This window comes from Puma concolor, chromosome B3 (assembly GCF_028749965.1).
Source record: "Puma concolor isolate L17-30 chromosome B3, mPumCon1.1.hap2, whole genome shotgun sequence".
NCBI classification, from domain to species: Eukaryota; Metazoa; Chordata; class Mammalia; order Carnivora; family Felidae; genus Puma; species Puma concolor.
The window spans coordinates 35,138,183-35,159,490 of record NC_141672.1 but is presented as its reverse complement, the minus strand read 5'-3'; the positions used below and the strand labels follow the sequence as shown (position 1 = coordinate 35,159,490).

The 21,308-nt window shown below is 46.2% G+C and overlaps 1 protein-coding gene and 1 long non-coding RNA gene across 2 annotated transcripts; one reads left to right on the top strand and one right to left on the bottom strand.

Moving 5' to 3' along the window:
- Nucleotides 1-1,236: 1,236 nt before the first annotated feature.
- On the bottom strand, nt 1,237-19,834 carry PLEK2 (pleckstrin 2). The gene is made up of 9 exons (XM_025918564.2): nt 19,615-19,834; nt 10,624-10,788; nt 7,024-7,205; nt 5,680-5,771; nt 5,234-5,421; nt 4,899-5,000; nt 3,384-3,467; nt 2,417-2,495; nt 1,237-1,710 (listed from the first exon to the last, which is right to left on the bottom strand). Exons 1-9 carry the CDS (start codon nt 19,654-19,656, stop codon nt 1,583-1,585), a joined length of 1,062 nt encoding a protein of 353 aa, XP_025774349.1. The 5' UTR covers nt 19,657-19,834; the 3' UTR covers nt 1,237-1,582.
- On the top strand, nt 6,523-8,653 carry LOC147579885 (uncharacterized). Its single transcript, XR_015252267.1, has 3 exons — nt 6,523-6,702; nt 8,061-8,193; nt 8,413-8,653. It is a non-coding gene; the product is annotated as an uncharacterized LOC147579885 (long non-coding RNA).
- Nucleotides 19,835-21,308: the final 1,474 nt, after the last annotated feature.

The window sequence follows — 21,308 nt, the reverse complement described above, 5'->3', positions numbered from 1 at the left end:
GACCAGTACGTACATGGGTCATTTTCATTTAGGGGAAACCTACAGAGACCTGCTAAGCACTAAATCACGCCAAGCATTATGATGATTTCTCAGCTGCCATACTTTCAAACATTTTAGCTACTTTTGTATGAAGATCCATCAATTAAAATGGTTTGGGATTTTTAAAAATTCAAGTACTGGTACCTTGGCAACAGTTGCCCCCTGATTTGCCTCAAGGTGATGGCCATCTACTTTTTTCAATGCATGAAGATTCTGATACACCTATATAGAACGGTGCCGTTGCACCAATTTGGAGTCAAGCCATCAAGCCAAATGCAGTTTAATTTAGATAAACACTTGTTGATATTCAAAGAGCAATAAAGAAACTAATTCCAGGGACATCAGACCTTGGTGAAATGCCAAATGGAAAATGGTGCTTTAAAAGGCAGTCTCTTACAATGTAAGGAATAAAATAAAACCTCATTAGCTTGGAATTCCTGATCATTCAGGTCAGGTATTTCTAGACCAGATTAAGAGGAGACAGTTCAAACTAAAAGGAAAATTTTTTCCTTAAGCACTTTGGAAACTATTCCCCTTAAATGTAAGTTACATATCTATTCATTAAAGGAAGTCTAAGCACTTGTACTTGGCAAGAATGCTGGCAGTAGCTTGTGCCAGATTACTGTATAAACTTGAAAGTAATAAAAATGTTTTTAAAGATACTGTATGATACAGACTTTTCACTACTTCAGATTAACCCCACTGGTGAAGCTTCTTGGTACTTACATGTCTCAATGTTAACTTTAAAACAAAAATTTCATGCCTTAATTTAATTCTTTTACATCTTTCTCTGTCCTTTAGCAACTTCTGCTCTGCATCTCTTTCTGAATGCCATTTTTCATAGAAACACTGTAACTTCACTCTTTTTTGTATGTGTGAGTAATCCCAACTGAGCCCATGATTTCTGCAGTATATATGCTTATGCAGGCTTCTTTTTCAAAGCAAATCAATATTCAAGGAATGTTCAACCAAAATTTTGCCATCATCCCCATTTTAAGATGAAGCATTTTAAGATGAAGTGACAGGTCACTTGACATGTTTTCATAATCTTGCATAGTAATTTACATAGGCTCGAGTATGGAAAACCTTTGAAAACCATACAACTTTGTCCAGGAAATTCTAATAGCTAAAAACATGGCAGTTTTTATTAATTCCAAGGAAGGAGTTAGTTTTTAACAGCACTTCAGAGACAGCCAACACGATATTAGCATTTTATTTAGTATTGCAACGTGGCTAGTTAGTGTTACAACAGGGAACCCTACCTTGGTGCCCGAGGAATGGCTGGCTGTGAAGATGGGTGAAAGTCAAGATGCTGACGCCTAATGGTTGTTCTAGCATTTCCAGGCTGTTAACAGGAAGGTGGGGAAGGAAATAGCACCACTGCCGATTGTGATCTAAGGATCACCAGTCTCACTGCAAAGTAGTGCAAAATATACAAAGAAGCTATAAGTCTGCACACGCCCATTCTCCAGGATATCTTGTCTGTCCCATCCGGTAGGAGGAAGGAAACCTTGTCCTGTTCCTTCAGGAACACGCTCCCTTGTCACGTTAGCTTTTTGATAGCTTCAATCCACTCAGCTCGCTCAGCCTTGCTGCTGGCCTGGATGTAATAGTGTGTGTCATCCTTGGTAATCACTTTGAAGAGATTCCCCTGGACATTTCCTTTAACCCCTGGGCAGAAGAAAAATCAGTGAGTGAGTATCCATGTCTGCTTTCAGCTAGAAGTCAACTGAGCCAAAAACAAAAATACATATGAAGTGTTTTTCAGTGCCAACGTATGTGGTTAGGGAATCCCACCCAATGCCCGCTTCCCTTTTTTCCTGCTTTCCATTCCCTGTCCTTCACCTGTGCCCTCCTGGCCTGCTCCCTGCACCAACCACAGATCTACAGTTCCATTCACATCAAAGAATCCAGTATGCTTATGATAAAAGCAGGCACAGATTTGGGACCTGATATTAACTTGTTTCACTTCTTTGAACCTCAATTTCCATGTCCATAAAATGGGAATAATACTGTCTTAGGTGGCCATTGTGAAATTAGCGTGCTAATAGACATTCAGCTGTGTTGCTAATCCTTAAACACTGTAGGCTTCTATTCTTAGGTGGCAATTTATCTGCCAGTAGGCACAGAAACTGAGGGGAAAGAATACCAGAGACAAGGATTATTTAGTTGTGTTGTTAAAAGACTAAGAACACCACCCCCCTTGCCCTTTTCCCTAATTCTGAAATTGGCTTCAAACTCACACCATTCGTCTCACTGAGAGAGCATACTCCGCTCCCATAGCTCAGTCCATCAGCAGAGCACTGCTGACAGCACAGCAGGGGGGGATTTGAGGAGGAGCCTGAGGCCTGCAGGCCAGCGTGAAGTTGCACCTTACCAGTGGGAACGCCGTTATCCTCCAGAGCAGACACGAGGGAACCACGAAGAGAAAACCCACCCACTGGCCGGTTCTCTTCCTGCAGTGGAAAGGATTCCTCATTAGGCATAGTGTGAATGCATAAAAGGGAAAAAGGAGTTGAACTCTTGCCTGTAACCACCCTGAGGCCCGCTAAGAAGTCAGAGAGTCATCTGGAAGAGTAGGTGAGGCTGAATTTAGACATCACACGGCCATGTGACATGCACTAGTAAGGAAATCTGGCCTTCATTTCACTGCCAGCAGTGGCAAGGCCACACTCCTCCCCTCACTCCATCGTGTGCCACTGTTAGGGCGGGAATTCCTGACTGAAGCCTGGTGATGGAGGAACTGCCCACTCTCCAATATTTCAAAAAATGAATGAAAATCCTACATCTACCAAGACAAGGCTGGACAGGCCAACTAAAAGGCCATTTTTCTTTGCTTTTGACTGGAATTAAATCAACTCATCACACAATAACTCTTATATTCGAAACTCAGAGTAGCAATCCTTTGATCAATTAGAAAAAAGAAAACAAAATTAGTAAATTATGACCTAAACAGTACATGGTAAAAGAAACTTTCCACAACACTGGTGGGGACAAAAAAGGTTGAGGGGCAGGATTCATGGGATCTCCTCATAGAAAGGGGTGAAGAGGCTGGAAAGCACTAGTTAGGAGTCTATCAGCCCGCTCCACCCTCCCCAGCCACACAAAAAGCTTTGGAGAAACTAAAAGATGCTTTCCTCTCAAAATAATGATAACCCTCTTGAGCAGGCAACAGCGTGCTGAAGGGAATGATCAGACCATTGAGTGCAGCTTGGATTGTGGGAGGAAAGGGAGGGAGAGATGCTGAGAGAAAGGAAGGAAGTACAGCCAGCTGCCTGCTATGCCCAGGAGAGAAGGGTCTGGAAGTATCACACACGGGTACCAAGTGAACATGTGACACTCACTTTGGAAGGGTCATAGTAATGCAGAAAAGCCGGATCCTTCCTCAGAACAAAGCGCCGCACCTTCCAGTTTTTCCTTTTGTGTCCCTGAGGCAAAGAAGGAGTTCAAGGCTCATCTGTGACAGCTCTGTCCCTTCCTCCCACCTCCATGCAGCTAATGCCAAATATCCAAGCCAGCTGGCTCCAACAGACTACTTTCTAAGAGGAGTCTGCTGGAGACCCAGGGATTGCAGTGACTTGGACTTCCCTGCTCAGAGACACATTAGCAAAAACACTGTCACAGTTAGCCAAGTTCCCAGAACCAAAGAGGGTCACACTGAAGGAAGAGGGGAGCATGACTCAGGGCCCACTCAGCGTGTAAGGTGGACAGGGAGGCAGCAGGTGTCAGCTACACTAAGAGCTCACAGGCAAACTTGAACCCAAGGGCTCCAACTTTAAGTGTCAACTTAGCAAAAAAAACAAACCTACACACAGTTGCATGTACTTATGTGCACACAAATACAGCGAAAACCACTTCAACGTTCTGCATCAGCAAAAGAAATGATCACTTCTATGTTAAAATCTAAATGTGTAAGACACTGGTGTGTGTGTAACTCTCTTTGGCTTCACCCCCTGGATCGCAAAGCTTCCTCAACCCTTTAGCCTGGAACACCCAGAGCCCCTCCCACACCTTCCTCGTGGTCTTCCAGGGCCTCACTGCCTCCCCTCACTAGACTCCTGTCAGGCCTGGGAGCAGCAGTAGAGATCTATCTGGGGAGATAGGCAGTTGCATGCACAGTAAATAATCCAAGAGCAGATGGGGATCCTGATATGCAAGAAGCAGGTGACAAGGACAGCCATGTGCTCCAAGTAAAAATGGGCAGGGCACTGAGCAGCACGTGTGTCCATGGTACAGACATGCACATTCGCACGGTGTGTGGGAAATGCACAAACACGAAGGGTGTGCAGAGGTCACTTCACATGCTGGGATGTGGGGATTCTGTTCACAGAATAGCCTGTGTGTCAGGCACAGGTAGAAAGGCCGCATGTGTGCCTGGGACAGGGCTGCTCTCCAAACACTGTTAGCGGTAGTGACCACAGTCAGGTTTTAAACACTGACATTACACTGCAGAATTTTGTCTTAAAAGACTTTTTTTTTTTTCGAAAAGTGTATCTGGAGGGTATGCAGAGTCACACGGAAGAAGACAGAGACCCCAGGAAGTGTTCTGGAGCTGAAGGCCAGCAAATGCAAAACACTGATCCAGTAAGCAATGTCCTTCCAGACAAATGCATGAACTGGGCAGTGCTGCAGACGTTTTTTAGCATTGTGATACTGACTTATGCGTACTTTCCCCTGTGTCTGGGACACACACGCACACGTGTGTGAACGGGCACATTCATGCCTCTTGCCTTGCTCCCTGCAGCCGCCACCGGCTCCTGCTTTAGCAGATTCTGCTGGTAATGAGTGCCCTTTAGCAGCTCAGCCCCTCCCACCCTTTGGGGGCATTCTGTCCATCTCTCTCTCCAAGACAAGCATACCTGCTTGGCCAGATAGCCTTGTTTTACCACTGTGCCACTCAACTCCACAGTGCTGAGGCTAATTTCTTCCTTGGAGCTTATCTTCTTCTTGTAGCTCTCAGCCTAGTGGGAAGGAGTGAACAAAGGCTCTGTTACAAAAAGGCTCCAGTTCCAGGCTCTGGGACTACCACAGGGGACAGGAAAATCCTTGGTACAGAAACCTCACTCCCCCTGAGGGTGAAGAAGTCCCCAAACCCTAGGCCTCTGGCCCATGACTGTGGATCCCCTGGCCCTCACTCGGTTACCTTCTCCTTCCCTCTGCCCCAGCGGCAAGAAGAACCCACTCCCTAACTTACGAAAGTGTACAGGGCCGTGGAGTCATCCAGGAACTGCTCGGCCAGGTCTCCAGAGCGAATGGCTCCCATGCTTCGGACGCCTACTGGCTTAAGGAAATTCTCTTCCATGAGCATGGAGGCCAGGGTCACAGCCTCCAGACGGTTAGCAGAAAAGCTGTTGGAGATGAGCCAGTCCACTAGGGAGGAGCCTGCATTGGGGCAAGGGGAGCATCAGTCAGATGACAGGCTACAGACCAGCCTCCCTGGGGGTGCTTGGCTGTGACCTCATTGACCCTAACCTCCTGGGCAGCCTTGGGTTCTACCCAAGAGCATGCGGCCATCTCAGACCAGCCCATTGGCCACAGGCAGCTCTGGCCTCAGCACAGGAAGGCAAGCATGGCTGAGTCTCAGGTCGCCACACCCCAGGTTTCCACTGCCCAGCCCAGCCCCCAAGAGGGGATGCTCACCTATGAAGGTCTTTTTGTAGGTGCTTCCCTGTTCCATGTTGGGGCTTGGCCGGATTCCGCTGCTGCTGTCGTGCATCTTGTCCACAATGCGACTACACAGAAGGAAGGCAAAGGAGAGGGGCCCCACAGTGTGTGATACCCACATCACACCAGCAGGTAGGAGGGGGAGTCCAAGAGTGCTGCTACAGGTATAAAGCAAGTGGCAAACGGTGTGATACACATCACAAAGTAAGAGGCGTTTCCGTAATGCATCAGATTGGAGAGGTAGGATTTCAGGATGTTTCTTTTCTTCTTGCTCATCTAAATTCTCTCATGTCTCTACACTAGATGGGTATTACTTTTGTGGCAAAACTTAAGAGCTATTACTTTCAACTTAAAAGCAAAATAATATACAATAATGATTCTCTATGATCTGCAGAAGTCGGACCTCCTCCAGCTACTTCTCAAAGTCACCCATCACTTCAACCCACTCCTACCTCCACTGCTCCTCCTGCACTCACCATGGTCTAGCAAGCACCCAGGCTGCACAATCAAGATTTCAGTGACTGGCATGGAGCTTTCTGGGAGCCCAGGAATGGACTCGTGCCTTGTCTTTGATGGGTGTAACAGTTCTGCTGCCTGGAAGGCTAGGGGGTATTTCCTGTAGATGTAACAGTTTCCATGATGGCAGTCCTTTCTGACGTCCCCACTTTAGAGTATTGCCTCCACCAATGATGCTTTCCTTCTGTTCTGTGAGATGATTCCTGCCACCAATAGAAGATCTTTTCTCATTTTCTATTTATGCCCCTGAGTTGGAAAGCCACTGAGATGAGACCTTATTTATTCATATTTGCATCTCCTGAGCACCTAGTACAGTATATGGCATTCAAGAAGCCCTCTATAACTATTTCCTGAATGAATGGATGGATGGATGCATGCATGCATAAATGGATGGATGAATGAGGAACCTCATAGAGCAAGAATGCAGCCACTACCAGAACACACCATTCTTGCCACCAGGCTGCAAACAAGACCAGTGGCTTGGTGAGTGGAGATTCCTAGGGGGCTGTGACATAGCCCCAGACACCCTGGCTGAAATTGAAGGGAGGGTCTCAAGACATTGAGGTGTGAAAGCAGCAGAGGCCCCAAGATATTACATAGGAGCAGGGCAGGGAGGGAGGGTCACTCCCAGGCAGAAAAAATAATACAAACAGGACAGTGACAGCAGAAAACCCTGATGCACAATGGTGGCACCAGACAGGCGTGTGTAGTAACAACAGAACCCACCCCTCCCCAGTTGCACTGACAGAAGCAACTGCAACAAAGCCAGGCAGGGTGAGGGGCAGGGGTGGGCTGGGTACTCACTGCAGACTGATGTGAGGGGGCAGCTTGAAGGAGTTCTTCAATATGTGGAGTTGCTGGACTTTCCCCGGCTGCCCAGCATGAATAGCCCCTGTTATCTCAAAGGCCCAGGCATCCCTCTCCTCTCGAGAACAGGCTTCCAGGAAGTACTCAGTGGATGTTTGAGTCTTCAACTTAATGAGAAGCTGCAGGAAGAGATGGCTCGTCAGACCAGCACTCAGAGGCCTGGCAGGCCAGAGAATGTTGGCCCCAAACAAAGATGACGGGGTCACAACAAGCCCAGGACACACAGATCTGGTGGCTGCCAAACTCCCAACCCCTCAACCACGTCCCAGGGGGTGGTCTTCAAAGATTCACTTGTCAACCTGAAGCAACAGGGAGCTCATGGCTCACAAGGCAAGCTCTCCCTCTTGGACAGACTAGTTAGCGTAGGGACTGTTGCCTGGGTACTTTGCCTCCTTGCTTCTAATCACACAGACTAACCTTACCTCCCATGACAGCCCCTGTGCTGAAGTGAGAAGTGTACTGGCTTTCAAGTCCAACTGATCTGAATGCAAATCCTAGCTTAGCCACTTAGCTATGAACGCTTAGGCACATTAAGGAACCTCACCAAGGGGTGCCTGGGTGGCTCAGACCGTTAAGCATCTGACTTAGGCTCAGGGCATGATCTCACGGTTTATGAGTTCAAGTCCCTCATCGAGTGAGCTCGAGCCCCACTTCGGGTAAACCATGAGCCCTGCTTCGGGTGAGCCCCACTTTTCTCTCTCTCCCTCTCCGTCCCTCTCCCCCCCTCAGCCCCCGTCTCTGCCCCTCACTCACTGGGCCCTCTCCCTCTCTCAAAAAACAAAACAAAAAAGGAACCCCAACAAGCCTTAGTCTCTTTATCTGTCATATGGGGATATTAACACCTACGTTGGAGGAACTGTACCTTATGCTCCTTTTGGTCCTCTTTTCTTCAGTCATCCCCAATCTTTCACACACTTCTCATATCATATGGCTTAAACCCTTAATCAGCTCATGCTCTGTTACATGTTCTGCAGGTGGTCGCCATTCTCATAAACTATGACCCATGGAATGGAGCCGGCTGCTCCAGGAAAGCTCTGAGGGACACAGGGTGGCACGGCTGACGGCCCAAGGTAGCTCTGGTGGCACCATAGACTCGCACTCTATGAGGTCAGCAGACAGTCTTTTTGATGTAGGCCACATCTCCTCCATTCCTTAAATGTGCATTTAGGGTTTTTTGGGTTATTTTTGGCCACTGTGGGATTCTGATGTTGACCCTATTAAATGTCATCTTAGAAGCCTACTGCTTCTTTTGGGAAAGCGGATGCATTCTATTTCATTCTGATTCTGTCTTCCAGTGCATTAATTCCCAACTTGCTTTGTTTGCAGACTCAACATCCCTCACCTCAACTAACAGTAAAAACAGTGATGAGATGAGGCCGGTTCACAGTCCCAAAGGATACCACAAATCCGTTCCTCCAAGTTAACACTGACTCACTCATCAGCATCGTAGGGGAAGAAATTCACCCAGCTCCCTGCACCTGCACTGGCAGTCTGTAATCAACATTTTAATGAAAGAATTTCAGGAGAGACTATATAATTCCATGTGAAATTCACACATACTCTTTCATAGCTTCCCAAATTAAAAAAATAAAATCTATATATGTGTGTGTGTGTGTGTGTGTGTGTGTGTGTGTGTGTGTGTGTATACACATATATACATTCACATACACATGTATATACTTTATAACGTGTTCTTAGTGAACTTGCTGGCTCCTCTTGACCTCTTGCAGGTCAAGTACTCTTGAACTGGGAGGATGACAATCTGAGAATGTTAGGGAAAATTAACATGAAGTTCACAACTCCAGTTAGCAAATTTCACTTATTTCCTTTTTTGAAAGCTTCTCTATCTCCAGCCCGTTCTACCAGCACTCTTGCTTTCCACTGTCCCTTAAAGATTGTTAAAGGGCATCAGGTTAACGAGCAACCCTACAAGGTCTGGGGTTTAATTTATTGAGAACTAGAGTCTTAACTTCACTTAGAAAACTAGGGGTTTTTCCTCTTAAAAACGTCTCCACTGTAAATGTTTCTTCTTTCTTAAACATCAATTCAACAAACATTTACTAATCATCTGCTATGTGTCCAGACATTGTGTTTGGTCTTCTTACCCACAAGGAAGAAGGTGCAGCCCCAGTCTTCCCAGGCTGGGCATCCTCCGGCAGCCCCACCTCCACCCAACAGAATGCTACCCCACCTGACTTTTTCCCTTAATCAGTGGCACTTCCAGATTAGCAGAGGAAATTGTAGAATGACATTTCATTTTTGCAACCTCATAGGGTGGAATGACACTCAATACCTTCCTCTCCCTTGTCCTCAACATCCAGTTGACATGTCCTTCATAACATTTTCTTGTGTTTCCCCCTACTTTTTGCCTTATTTCATGACTCACTATTTTAATAGCTCCCTTTGTTTTCTTATTTGAGAAAAAGTCAAAACTACAAAAGAGTACAGCAGTTAACATAATACCAGGAAACCCACCTTCCAGAATGGACTGTCACAAACGTTTTCTTATACTTAAAAGGCTTGTCAATTGGTTTAGAAAAGTCAAAGAAGAAAAACATAAGTGGTTAGATCCCTTCTTTATTGATCTAGTAACCTATTAGAATCAGAGCGTAGTTCCTCATTTTAGTCCTCCTAAGAGTGTTTCCACCAGTCCATTCTCTTACTTCAGAACCTTCAGTGACTCCCCATTACCTCCATCTGGCCCCAGCCAATCTCCCATTGCTCCCTTGGTGAACATTCTCCTTTTGCCACACTGGCCATCGTCATCTCCAAATCTATCCCTATCTCTCCCCTCACTTTCACTCAAGACTTTCCACCTGACATTCCAGAATATCTGCCTCTCTCCTCTTTCAGATCTTTGCCAAGTCTCTATTCCTCCCAATGCTGTACCTGACTCAACAGCCTATAAATACGTCTTCCTCCTCTTCAGGAATATGGTGTTCTCTATGACTAATCATGTTTATACCAACATTTGGAACTCAGAATGTTTTTCGATTAACCACTTGTTTTCATAATAAGATGACTAACTGCAGGGAAAGCACTCTTACCATTTTCTTCCTTGACTCCTCCAAGCCTAGCATATTTCTTGGCACAAAATGGGCCCTTAAAAAAAACGACTGATTCAGATAATTTTTCATGGTAGGGTTGAAGCTGCGCCTGACTTTTAGAACACTCACCCCCTTAGAGGATGAAAGCCATCACATTGAACCCCAAGATAGCAATAGTTGCTCCCATTTGTGAGGTTCCTCCTAGCCTACAAGGTGCTTTGACAGACTGTTACCTTCCGCATGATTCTCAACAGAATCATGGGGGATAGTGAGGTGTCACTATTTTACCCCATTTTATAGAGGAGGAACTAAGGCTCAGAGAGGCTCAATTACTTGCCCAAGGTCACACCTGCTACACAGCTCAGCAGGACTTGAATTTAGGTTTTTTCAATGATAGCTCTTCCTATTATCCACATCACCTTCACCAAAGAGGCCAGAGATGAGAGGGTCCCGGGCAGAAAGGAGCCGAGAAGCAGGGGCCTTCACTTACGGGTCGGTTTTCATACTCCAGGCAGGGGCAGGTGATGGTGCAGCCATCCAGAAGGATCCGGCCCTTGGGAGGGGTCACCTTCCGACCCCCCTGGAGCTTGTAGTACAGCAGCGTGTTCTGCCGGAGGATGAACCATCGTGCTTTCCAGTTGTGGACAATGTGACCCTGAGGATGGACAGTACAGCCCTGTGGTGAGATGGCTGAGGGGACGACACTGTGTTCAGGGAGAGGTGTCCCACAGCACAGGTAGCCAGACTGTGCCGTGGGATCAACTGCCCAGAAAGGGGGACAGCATTATCTTTTTTTTTTTTTAACTTCACTTAATTTTTTTATTTTAAAATAATTTCAATTCATAGGAAAGCTGAAGAATAGTATTAAGAACTTGTATGATAGAATCATTTAAGAGTAAATTCTTAACATGATGCTCCAACACTTCTGAATATTTTATTGTGCATCTCCTACAAAAAAAGGGGGCGGATATTTCCAACATAACCACAATGCAACCATCAACATCAGGAAATTTCCATTAATATATTATTATCATCAATTCCACAACCCCCAGCCAAGTTTCACCAATTGCCCTAGTAATATCTTTAATAGCCAAAGAAAGGATCTAGTTCAGAATCATACGTTTTATTTTCATGTGCATGAAAAAAGCATTATCAGTCTGGATCTCTTTGTCATCTGAGTATGTAACCAAGACCTTTGGCATTGACCTTCCAGTTCCCATTTGACCTTGTTTGTGGTTATAAACCTTGAAAGAAACTACAAAGTATACTGAAGAGGAAGTCCTACTACTAGGAGACCGCTGTTGCTAACATTTTGTTTTCTTATTGTCTTTTTTCCTTAGTTTTTACTTTCTGGTTTAAAAAAAAAAAATCAGGACCATGTTACATATAGTTTCATTGTCTAGTTTTTGTTTTGTTGAGCTTTGCTGAGCATCATCTCACACTGATGTATTTCTTTAAAACATGTTTTTGAATGACCGCTAGGTGGATGCAATATTTACTTGTCAATCTTCTATTGTTTGAACTGAGGTTGTTTCTTTTTTTCACTGTTATAAACAATTCTGCAGTGAATATTCTTGCACATAAATTCTGATCTGCATCTCAGATTTTCTTTTCCTTAGCATATATTCCTAGAAAGAATGTCACTAGTCAAAGATGTAGGCAATTTGTAAAGTTGAAGCCACAAACAGTCTACCAGTGCTAAGGACCCTAATAATCTTGCTTAGCTTGGTATGGCAAGACTGAAAGACAGGGTAGTTTGGGGGTTCTCAAGTGAGTCATAGAGCCAATGGACAGGATAGTAAGGTAAAGGCAAAGAGCCTATTTCTAGAACAGACCAACAGATGAGGGAATGTCTGCTGAGGAATCAGAAAGGAATGGGTTTAGTACATACTCATGAAAGCAACTTTCATGGCATATTTCCCAGAGCAGAGCCCAATAAGAGCGAGCTTCTAACTAAGAGAGATGGGCTTTATCTGAATCAGAGACCATTTCCCTAGTTCACTCCTTTCCTTACATTTCCTAGCATTTATTAAGTTCAAAGTCTCCTCGTGTTCTCACATTTGTGGAACTGTGATTGTTCGATGTGTACTGTGCACAGTGCTGTTAGGGAACCAAAAGTTGTGGGAATTGACCGAGTGAGCACTGGGCTATGCCCAAACAATTTACTGTGGCAACTCAATAAAACTTTTAACTATGTTAATATGACAAGAATTTATTAATATGTCTAAGTGCTATTACATTGCATGGCGATCAAGCTCTTCACAGAAGATAACTTTCATAGTCAAGTTCAAGTTTACATTTTTTGCTCTCTCCCATACTTAGGATCGACATGTAACATGACGGGTGACAGCTTTTCTTGATGTGGGCAGACATGTTTCAAGAAACAAAGAAGATTTGGCTTTGACGTCTCAGCAGTTGGGGTTCTCTACTGCTCCCCACATGGCCCAGACTCGGGTCCTCTTTTTCGATGACCCCCTTCTGAGGGGCTGTTGAAGCAGCATTAGCAGTAGATTGTTGGCTCAAAAGATTGTGTACAGGGAGAATGCAATCCTAGTTGATGGAATGGGGGCTGGTGTGAGGTAGAGAAGTGAAGAAGGTCAAATAATCTTATATCTTAAAACACAGGTGTTACAGGCTAAATTATGTCACTCCTCACACACACAAATTCATATATTAAAGCCCTAACTTTCAGTGTTGACTGTAGGTGCAGATAGGGCCCTAGAAATGTGATTAGATTAGGATGAGGTCATCAAGTGGGCCCTAATCCAATCTGACTGGGGTCCTTATAAGAAAAGGACACTCAGAGACACAGACATCAGGGAGGAATATGCACAGAGGAAAGACCATGTGAACACATGGCAAGAAGGTGCCCATGTGCAAGCTGAAGAGAAGCCTCAGAAGAAACCAAACCTGCTGACAGTTTGACCTTTTACCCTAGCCTCCACAACTGTGAGAAAATAAATCTGTTTAGCTGTCTTGTCTGTGGTATTTTGTTTCAACACTCTAGCAAACTAAAGCAACAGGGAGAGGAGAAATGGGGCTGGAGACGTTCAAGAAAGTGTCACCAACAGATGTTGAACAGAACAAACCAGTTTGGAGATACTGTACTTTCCTGGACAAAATGCTACATTTCTCAGAATCCCTGGCACGAAGGGAACTGATAGGTGACCAAGTGGCTGCCACCCCTATGCATGGTTTCCCACGGGAAACAGGAATTTTTGGAGAGAACAATGTTGGAAGAATAGGTTCTTCTGACACCCAGTCCCCAGGGCTACCAGGGACAAATAGCAAACAATGTCAGCAATGATGTTTCCGCTAGAAATGTCTGCTGGTGCTGGTAGGTATTTTTGTCTAGCTACATCATCTCTGGCTTTATAGCATCCCAGCCAGGTTCTCTGGCCCTCCCAAATATTCCTGAGTTACTTAATAGTTATTATTCCTCCATGAAATCCCTTTCTGTTCAAACTCACTAGAGTGGAATGTGTTTATGAGCAACTACAGATCCTGACAGTAAGGGTGAGAGGTCTGAGGAGAAAGGCTGATGAGAAAGGATTTACTGTGTAGGTAGAAACCCTGAAGCAGCTTGTGACCCTCAAAAAAAATGTTCAAATCTTCTGACCCAATAATTCTACTTCCGGGGATGTGTGTGGAGTAAATCATCTAGGAGAGGGAAAAGGTTTTATGTATTGAGACACTTAGGATCATTGCTTATAATAAAATAATGCAAAGTATTCTAACTGTGTAACAATACCATGCCCACTGTGGCTATAGGGGAGGCATTCCAATCCTAACAGATGGCAGGAAAGGTCATTGGTGGAGCCCTCAAGGTCAAACAGCAGTCTGAGTCAACAAGAATCACAGCGCCAATGGTCTTTAACACAGGTAAAGCACTTTTACTTACATTTTTTCATACGATACCTAAAAATGACTCTAGTAGCTATTTTAGAAAATTTCTGAAGGGATACCTCAGGATTGGTAATAGTCATCTCTAAGGACTAAGACTGGACATAAGGCAACAAGAATGAAAACTTATTTTTCAATTTACAGCCTTGAGTACTTTTCTAGTTTTTTTTTTAATAAAAGTATGTATTATTTTTATAATGGAAAATTAATTTTAATTCAAACAAACAAAAATCCTGATGAGATGATTAGGGAAATAATTCATACACTTATCTATTCATTCAACAATCAATGACTAACTACTACTGCACCAAGCACTGGGCTGGCAGCAGGGAGACAAAGATGAACAAGATACTGACCCAAGACAGCAGAGGAGACACACAATGATGCCACTCAATGTGATAAGTTCCAGGACAGATGACTGGTGGGGTCCCCCAGGATATCCACCTTTTGGTATTCACAACCTTATATATACTTTTTCCCCACATTGTACAAGGGCTGATCTGTGTGACCAAGAGAATACGGCAGAGTAATGATTTGTCAGGTTAGGTTAGAAAAGACGGACTCTGAGGAAAGCTAGATGCCACATCATGACCGGCCCCTATAGAGAGGTGAGGAACTAAGACCTCCAGCCACTAGCCATGTGATTGAGTTTGGAATCGGACCCTCCAGTCAGCCAAGCCTTCAGGAGAGTGCCACACTAGGCAATATTTTGGCTGTAACTTCATGAGAGACTTGAATCTTGCAGCTAAGCTCTTCCTGAATACATGCCCCTCAGAAATTATGTGAGACAATAAATGTTTACGGCTTTAAGATGTTAAGCTCTGGCAGGGCACCCGGCTAGCTCAGTCAGCTAAGTGTCTTGACTCTTGGTTTCAGTTCAGGTCATGATCTCAAGGTTCATGAGTTCGAGCCCTGCACTGGGCTCTGCACTGTCAGTACTGTCTCCCTCTCTCTCTCTGCCCCTTCCCTGCTTGTTCTTTCACTCTCAAAAATAAATTAAAAAAAAAAAAAAAGACATTAAGGTTTGAGGCAACTATTATAGAACAATAGAGAAGTGATATAGGTCATGATGCAAACCCCGAAAAGCAGCTTAGGTGGAAGAAGAAGCTCAAAAGAGAGTGAGCGGGGTTAGGTTGGCTCCCTGAAGAGCTGCTACTGGGGCTGAGTCTTGAAGGTTGTGTAGAGTTGGTCAGGTCAGGAAGGCAGGGAAAGGAGAGCTTAAACCACTTCCACTTTTGAGAAACTCCAACTGGTTCTGTATGGATGAGGCTCAGAGGCCTGTGGGCAAAGGACAGAAGTGATGCAGGCACAGTCAGCTTCAAGTTCCATGCAGTAAAGTTTGATCTGTATACTGTGGCCAGAGGGGAGTCCTGGAAGACTTCTAAGAAGAAGCTGCTAAGAAAGGCTTAGGTTCTCATGTTAAGAAGATCACCTTGACCACACTGTGGCAGAACAGCTGAATGAAGTGGGCCAGACTGGAGCAGGCAGTTCAGTTGGCAGATGCCATAATAATCCACAAAATGGGAAGGAGAACTCCATTATCCCTGGTCTACAGAAAAGCACGCCATGTTCAGCAGAAATAAGGAACTGGTCTAATGTCACCAGGTAAAGGGATCGAGGCCAAAACTACTGTGGTATAAGTTGAAAGATATCCCAGGCTTCCCTCTACCCAAGGAGTTTCCTCCCTCTCCAGGTCCTTGTCTGCAAATGGCTGGCCAAGGCCAGAGGCCCACCGGACCAACCACAAGTGGCTTAGAGTCCCTAGAACCCCTTTAGGGAGAGGGAGGAGAGTCCATAGCTGGGATAACAAACCTATGACTGGGTTCAAGAGGCATGGAATATTATAGCTGGAGGCACCCTTTGAGAAAGTCCATACTACTCCCTACTTTAATGATGAGGGAACTGAGGCCCATAAAGGTCTTACCCAAGACCTTACAACCCTAGAAAAGCAGAGATGGTACTTGTTACAGATTGAATTATGTTTCCCTCCCCAAAAGGTATGAAGTTTTAACCCCTGGTACCTATGCATGTGATCTCATTTGGAAATAGAGTCTTTGCAGATGTAATTAGGATACCGTGAAGTCATAAAGGATTAGGGCGGACCTAATACTAACTGGTATTCCTTATATGAAGAGGATAATTTGGACAGTGAGATATACAAGAAGAAGATGGTCATGGGACAGTGGAGGCAGAGATTAGAGTGATGCATCTACAAACCAAGAATGGCAAGAATTGCCTGCGTGAGATAATAGGTTTTATATTTAGGTCTCTGTCCCCAGCTCCTGGCACAGAGCTCTGAAACCCTTGTAATTTCCTGGGTAATAGGAACGTCTTTTTTCTAACGAGGTGACTCAAGTGGGCTCCTGGATGAAGGCTGGTCACCATAAAGAACCACAATTAGAAGCTTGGCATTTTCAGCCCCACCCCAATTCTCTTGAGAAGGGAGAATGGCTGAAAACGGAGTTAATGATCAATCATGCCTATGTGATGAAGTCTCCACAAAATCCCAAAAATACAGGGTTCAGAGAGCTTCTGGGTTGGTAAATACATGGAAATGCTGAGCCTGGCATGCCTGGAGAGTACATAGCAGCTTCATGCCCCTTCCCACATACCTTGCCCTACCCAGGTTTTCCAACTGGCTCTTCATCTATATCACTTATCATATCCTTTAATAAACTGGTAAATATATTTTCCTGAGTTCTGTGAGTCACTGTAGCAAATTAACTGAAATGGAAAAGGGGGTGTATTGGAACCTCCAATCGATAGCCCATTGGTCAGTCAGAAGTGCAGCTAGTGTCTAAAGTATGGGTGGGGTGGGGTGGAGGGGGGCAGTTTTGTGGGACTGATCTCTTAACCCATGGGATATGATACTATCTCTAGGTAGATAGTGTCAGAATTGAGTTAAATGGCAGGACATGTAGCTGGTATCACAGAGAATTGCTTGGTGTTGGGGAAAACCTCTACACTTTTGGTGACCAGCAGTGTCAGAAGGGAAGTGTGAGTACAAGTAAAGGAAATTCACAGGATAAAGAAACAATAGGTTGTTCCCTATAAGGTTTTCCCTACATGGGAAGGAAAAATCTGCAAACGTCAAAGCAAAAGAGCCAAGGGAGGATTCTCCCCTATAGGTTTCAGAGGAAGCATGGCCCTGCTAACACCTTGATTTCAGACTTCTAGCCTGCAGAACTCCTTCCAGACTTGTTTCTTCTATGCCTATTTTTCCTTACTAATAATACCTTTTATATTTTCACTTTTTGGGTTTTTAGATTATAAGCATTTTTAACATCTGCAAAACCATAATATACTTAGTCATTTGTTTATTTGTGCGGACATATAGGTAGTTTCCAGTTTTTTCACTACATAAATAATACTGTGTTCATAAAGCTTTGATGGTATTTTCTTGGGATAGAGTCCTTCCTACAAAGGACATTTTCAGGCCAAAGGGTGTTAGCATTGCCATGTCATTTTCTAAGAGGGTCATCAGAGGTATGAGCTGGGCAGCAAGGCCTGAAGTACCTCAGTGTCTTCTTAAAGGAAAAGCAATCTTGTCCGTGCTGATCTCACTTCCTTCCCCCTCACCCTCCTTTAAAGCCAGGCCAAGTGAGTGCCCTGCATTTTGCCTGGAGCTTTGCTTCTTTCTTGTCTGGGCGGGAGTGAGAGCCAGATCTATCATGCCCCTGCCCGTCAACCGCTTTCACCCTCCTGGGTGATGACTGTTTTGTACTCTGGGCTTCCAGCTCAGGCCCTGCCCCCACCCCAGGCTTTAAACCGTCCTAAATCTATGGAATCCCATGGCCCTAGCCTTGCAACTAGTCCAGTGGATACAGAAGCTGCTGCCGGCGCCACCCAGGAGGAGAGGGAGTGGGGGTGGGGGGGAGAAAAAGTTGAGATTGATCAATAGGCGGGAACTGTTAGCAGGGGCACCCAGCCAGGTCCCTCACCTTGCAGGAAAGGGTGTGGCTTCCGCTAGCTTCAGGGCCAGCCTCCAAACACCAGGCTTTGGGTTTAGCTGGAATGAGCATTCAGTATTTCAGCCAAGCGCCTTCTGTGGGCCTTTGGGCTGGACCTGTAGACTGTTCTCACTTCCCTGCACCCTGAACTCCCTTGGCCAGCGACCCAGGACTGGGCAGCCATCCAGAAGAGAATTCACATCCTTCCTTCTAGCGTTCCCGGATTCTGCATGGTGGTGGTGGTGGGGAATCTTAGGAGGAAACTCCAGCAACTGGGGGAGACCCCTACTAGGGCCAAGCTATGTGGACAAAGATGCCTATCAGATGCCCTGCCCAGCTCACACTCTCCCTCTCACCTCACAAGGTGCAGGAAAGTTGGAGCAACCCCGCCACAGGTTGTCTTTCTGAGGTGAAGATGCTTCCACAGAACGAGAAGGACTAACCACAGTGGCTTGGAATTTGGTACCTGCTTGTGTCCAGCCTGACCCTTGATCTGGCATCAGCCTCCTACTAGATCTCCTGCTTGTAGTTTTGAGCAAACAACACCCCTGCCCTCCTATACAAATAATGTGTAACATAGCATGTCTACATTACCCATGGACCTGAAAGCAATCTGAGACTTCAGGGCTGCTCTGACCACCAGGGGAGGCAATGGAAGGGGGAGCCCCGTCATCTCTCTTCATCCATCTCCCTCCCAAAGCTACAATCTCAGTAGAAGAGCCAAAAGTCTCATCCCCAGATTTTATGCCCTGCTGTTATGTTAGTATAAACCCTTAGTGTGGACATCAATGTTAAAAGAATTTTAAAATATTGAACTTCCTCTTGCTGCTGCTCTTTGGTTCATTTTCCACCTTGATCTGTGTGCTCTTTGTCTGTCTGAAGTCTTGTAAGCTGTGGGAAAGGCGACATGGGCCATGGGCATGAGGCCATGGGCCATGGACTGAGGATGGAGACTGCAGTCCCAGTTATTAGTCCCCCGGCCCTGGGCAAGTGGTTTCATCTTTCTGCCCCTCAGTTTCCTCATCTGTAATTCAGTGATAACAACACCCACCCTGCTGTGGACAGAATAAGGTTTGGAGTCAACCTTATGGGTTTGCACCCGCTCCATCACCACTAGCACCGAGATCCTAAGCAAGCTGCTTAATTAACCTCCCCGAACCTAGTTTCTCCTTTGGGGAAAGGGAGGAAAGTGGTGCTACACGTGTGGGACTGCGGGGGGCTGAAGAACACGAGGTCCGGGACTCCTACACGCTAAGAGCTTCATTCAGAAGCCTGGGCTGCCTCCTCGCTCAGGGGTTACTGTGAATAGTACAGGAGATGATGCGTTCGTACATAGACGGGCGCCGCGAGCACACTTAGGTTGCTTCAATATAGCATATTTAAATACTGTACTCTTTCCAGCTTAATACGTTGTTTTAATTAAGATAACCCTTCAGGAGTCGCCCCCCGCCTCCTACCACTAGCCAAGCTGAACTCTCCTCCTTGCCTGTGTGCCCCGGCCGCTCTGTTCCACCTGAAGCCGCCCTCCAACCCCGGCACCCGGCTGTCCCCAGGCCGCCGAGACCGCCGTCGGGCGCGGGCTGGGGACCCGGCTCCGGGAGCCGCCCTCCGGGCCAGTGTCCGCTCACCCTCTTGACGAGGAAACCCTCCTTGAGCACGCCGTCCTCCATGTCGCTGCGCGCGCCAGCCGGGCCTCCGGGCGCTCCAGGTGCGCTGTCCCCGCGCCGCCCGCTCCTCCGCGCGCCCGCGGCGCCCAGGAAGCACCTCCGACCCCGCGCGGGCGACGCCTCCCTGGCCCGCGTCCAGAGCCCAAGACCGCGGAGCCTCCCCGGCAGGAAGTCACGCCAGGTCGGGGTTTCTGACGTGGTCGCCCCCGCAAAGGCGCGCTAGGGTCTGCGGTTAGGCCTCCGGGTACAGAGTCTGCGGGCTCTGAGCGTCCCGCCCTGCCGTCGCCTCCGGGAGCCTTCCCCGTCCCGCGCTCTCCGACCGGGCGGGGTGCCCCATCCAGGTGCCCCTGAGCGCGCGCGGCGCCTCTGGCTGTCTGGTCTTTGCCCATCTTCGCCAGCCCCCAGCCTTAACCAGGTGCCTGCCTGGCACTTAGTGTATGGCCCTCGAGTAATACTTACGGAATTAAACGGCACTGAAAGGATTTGCAGGGATTCCGAGTAATCCCGAGCTCAGTGGAAATGGGGGGGGGGGGGGGGAGAATGGATAGAGTGGAACCAGCTGGGAACTTTATCCTGGCCCCTGGTGGGCGCAGGGCAAAGTTCCCGTTGACAAAAAAAAAAAAAAAAAAAAAAAAACGGTCACAGGTTTAAAGAAGCAGGCGCAGATTGCAGGAGCCCTCTGCCTCCAGAATATACCCACCCACCCCCAAAAAAGCTACAGCTGGGGATTACTTCATTAGGTGCAAAATTTAAGGGCATGTCGAGGAACTCAGTAATCTAGATAAATTATATTTTAATGCAGTATTTTTGAAAATCAAAAATAATGCAAAAAAAAAAAAATTCCCAGATGAACAAAATTACAAAAATTTAAATGAGGACGGGGTCAGTCATGTCCTACCAGACCATATGGGAGCCTGCAACAAAAGGAAACATAGCAATACTGATTCTTTCTAGTAATCCTTAGGACACATTCAGCTTGTTCATTGTTTGCACTGGGTGTGAAGGGCCCCCTAAGGATTGTTCACCAGGAAGCGGAAAGGCCCTAGCCGCTTAGAAGAGAAGAAAAGTTTCTGTCAGAACAAAGTACCCCAGGTTGCCTTTCAGAACCAGCCTGGTGCACAATTCCCAACCGGTGCCAATGCCCCGGAAATGCCTTCTCACTGACTGATTTCAGATCTCCCCGTGAATCCAAAAGTAATGAATGTATCTTCCACTCCATTTCAAAACGCACATAGACTCAGTACCTTCTGAAGCCAGGTCTGTAGTGGTGCAAGGTTTTATTTAATGTACAACAATCCCATTAGGTGAGTTTATTATCCCTTTGTTTTTTCCCAGCAAAGGAAACTGAAACTCAAAATAGTTAAATAACTTGCCCAAGGTCACACAACGTAGGATTTTAACTCCAGGGCAGTGTGGACACTACACTTACTTCTCAGTTCTTGAGCTAGAAGGAGGAGTAAAGAATCACATGAGCTCTGAAATCTTGCTGGGCTCAAACCTAGGACATGGGAAGATAGAATGGGAAATTCTTATCCTCTTTTGCTCTGGCTGTGGCCTGCTCATCTCCTTCTTCCTCTCAAATCCAGGAAAGCAGGGGATTGGCACAGACTAACACAGCCTACTAAGACTTGGAAGAGGTGGCAATACATTTGACA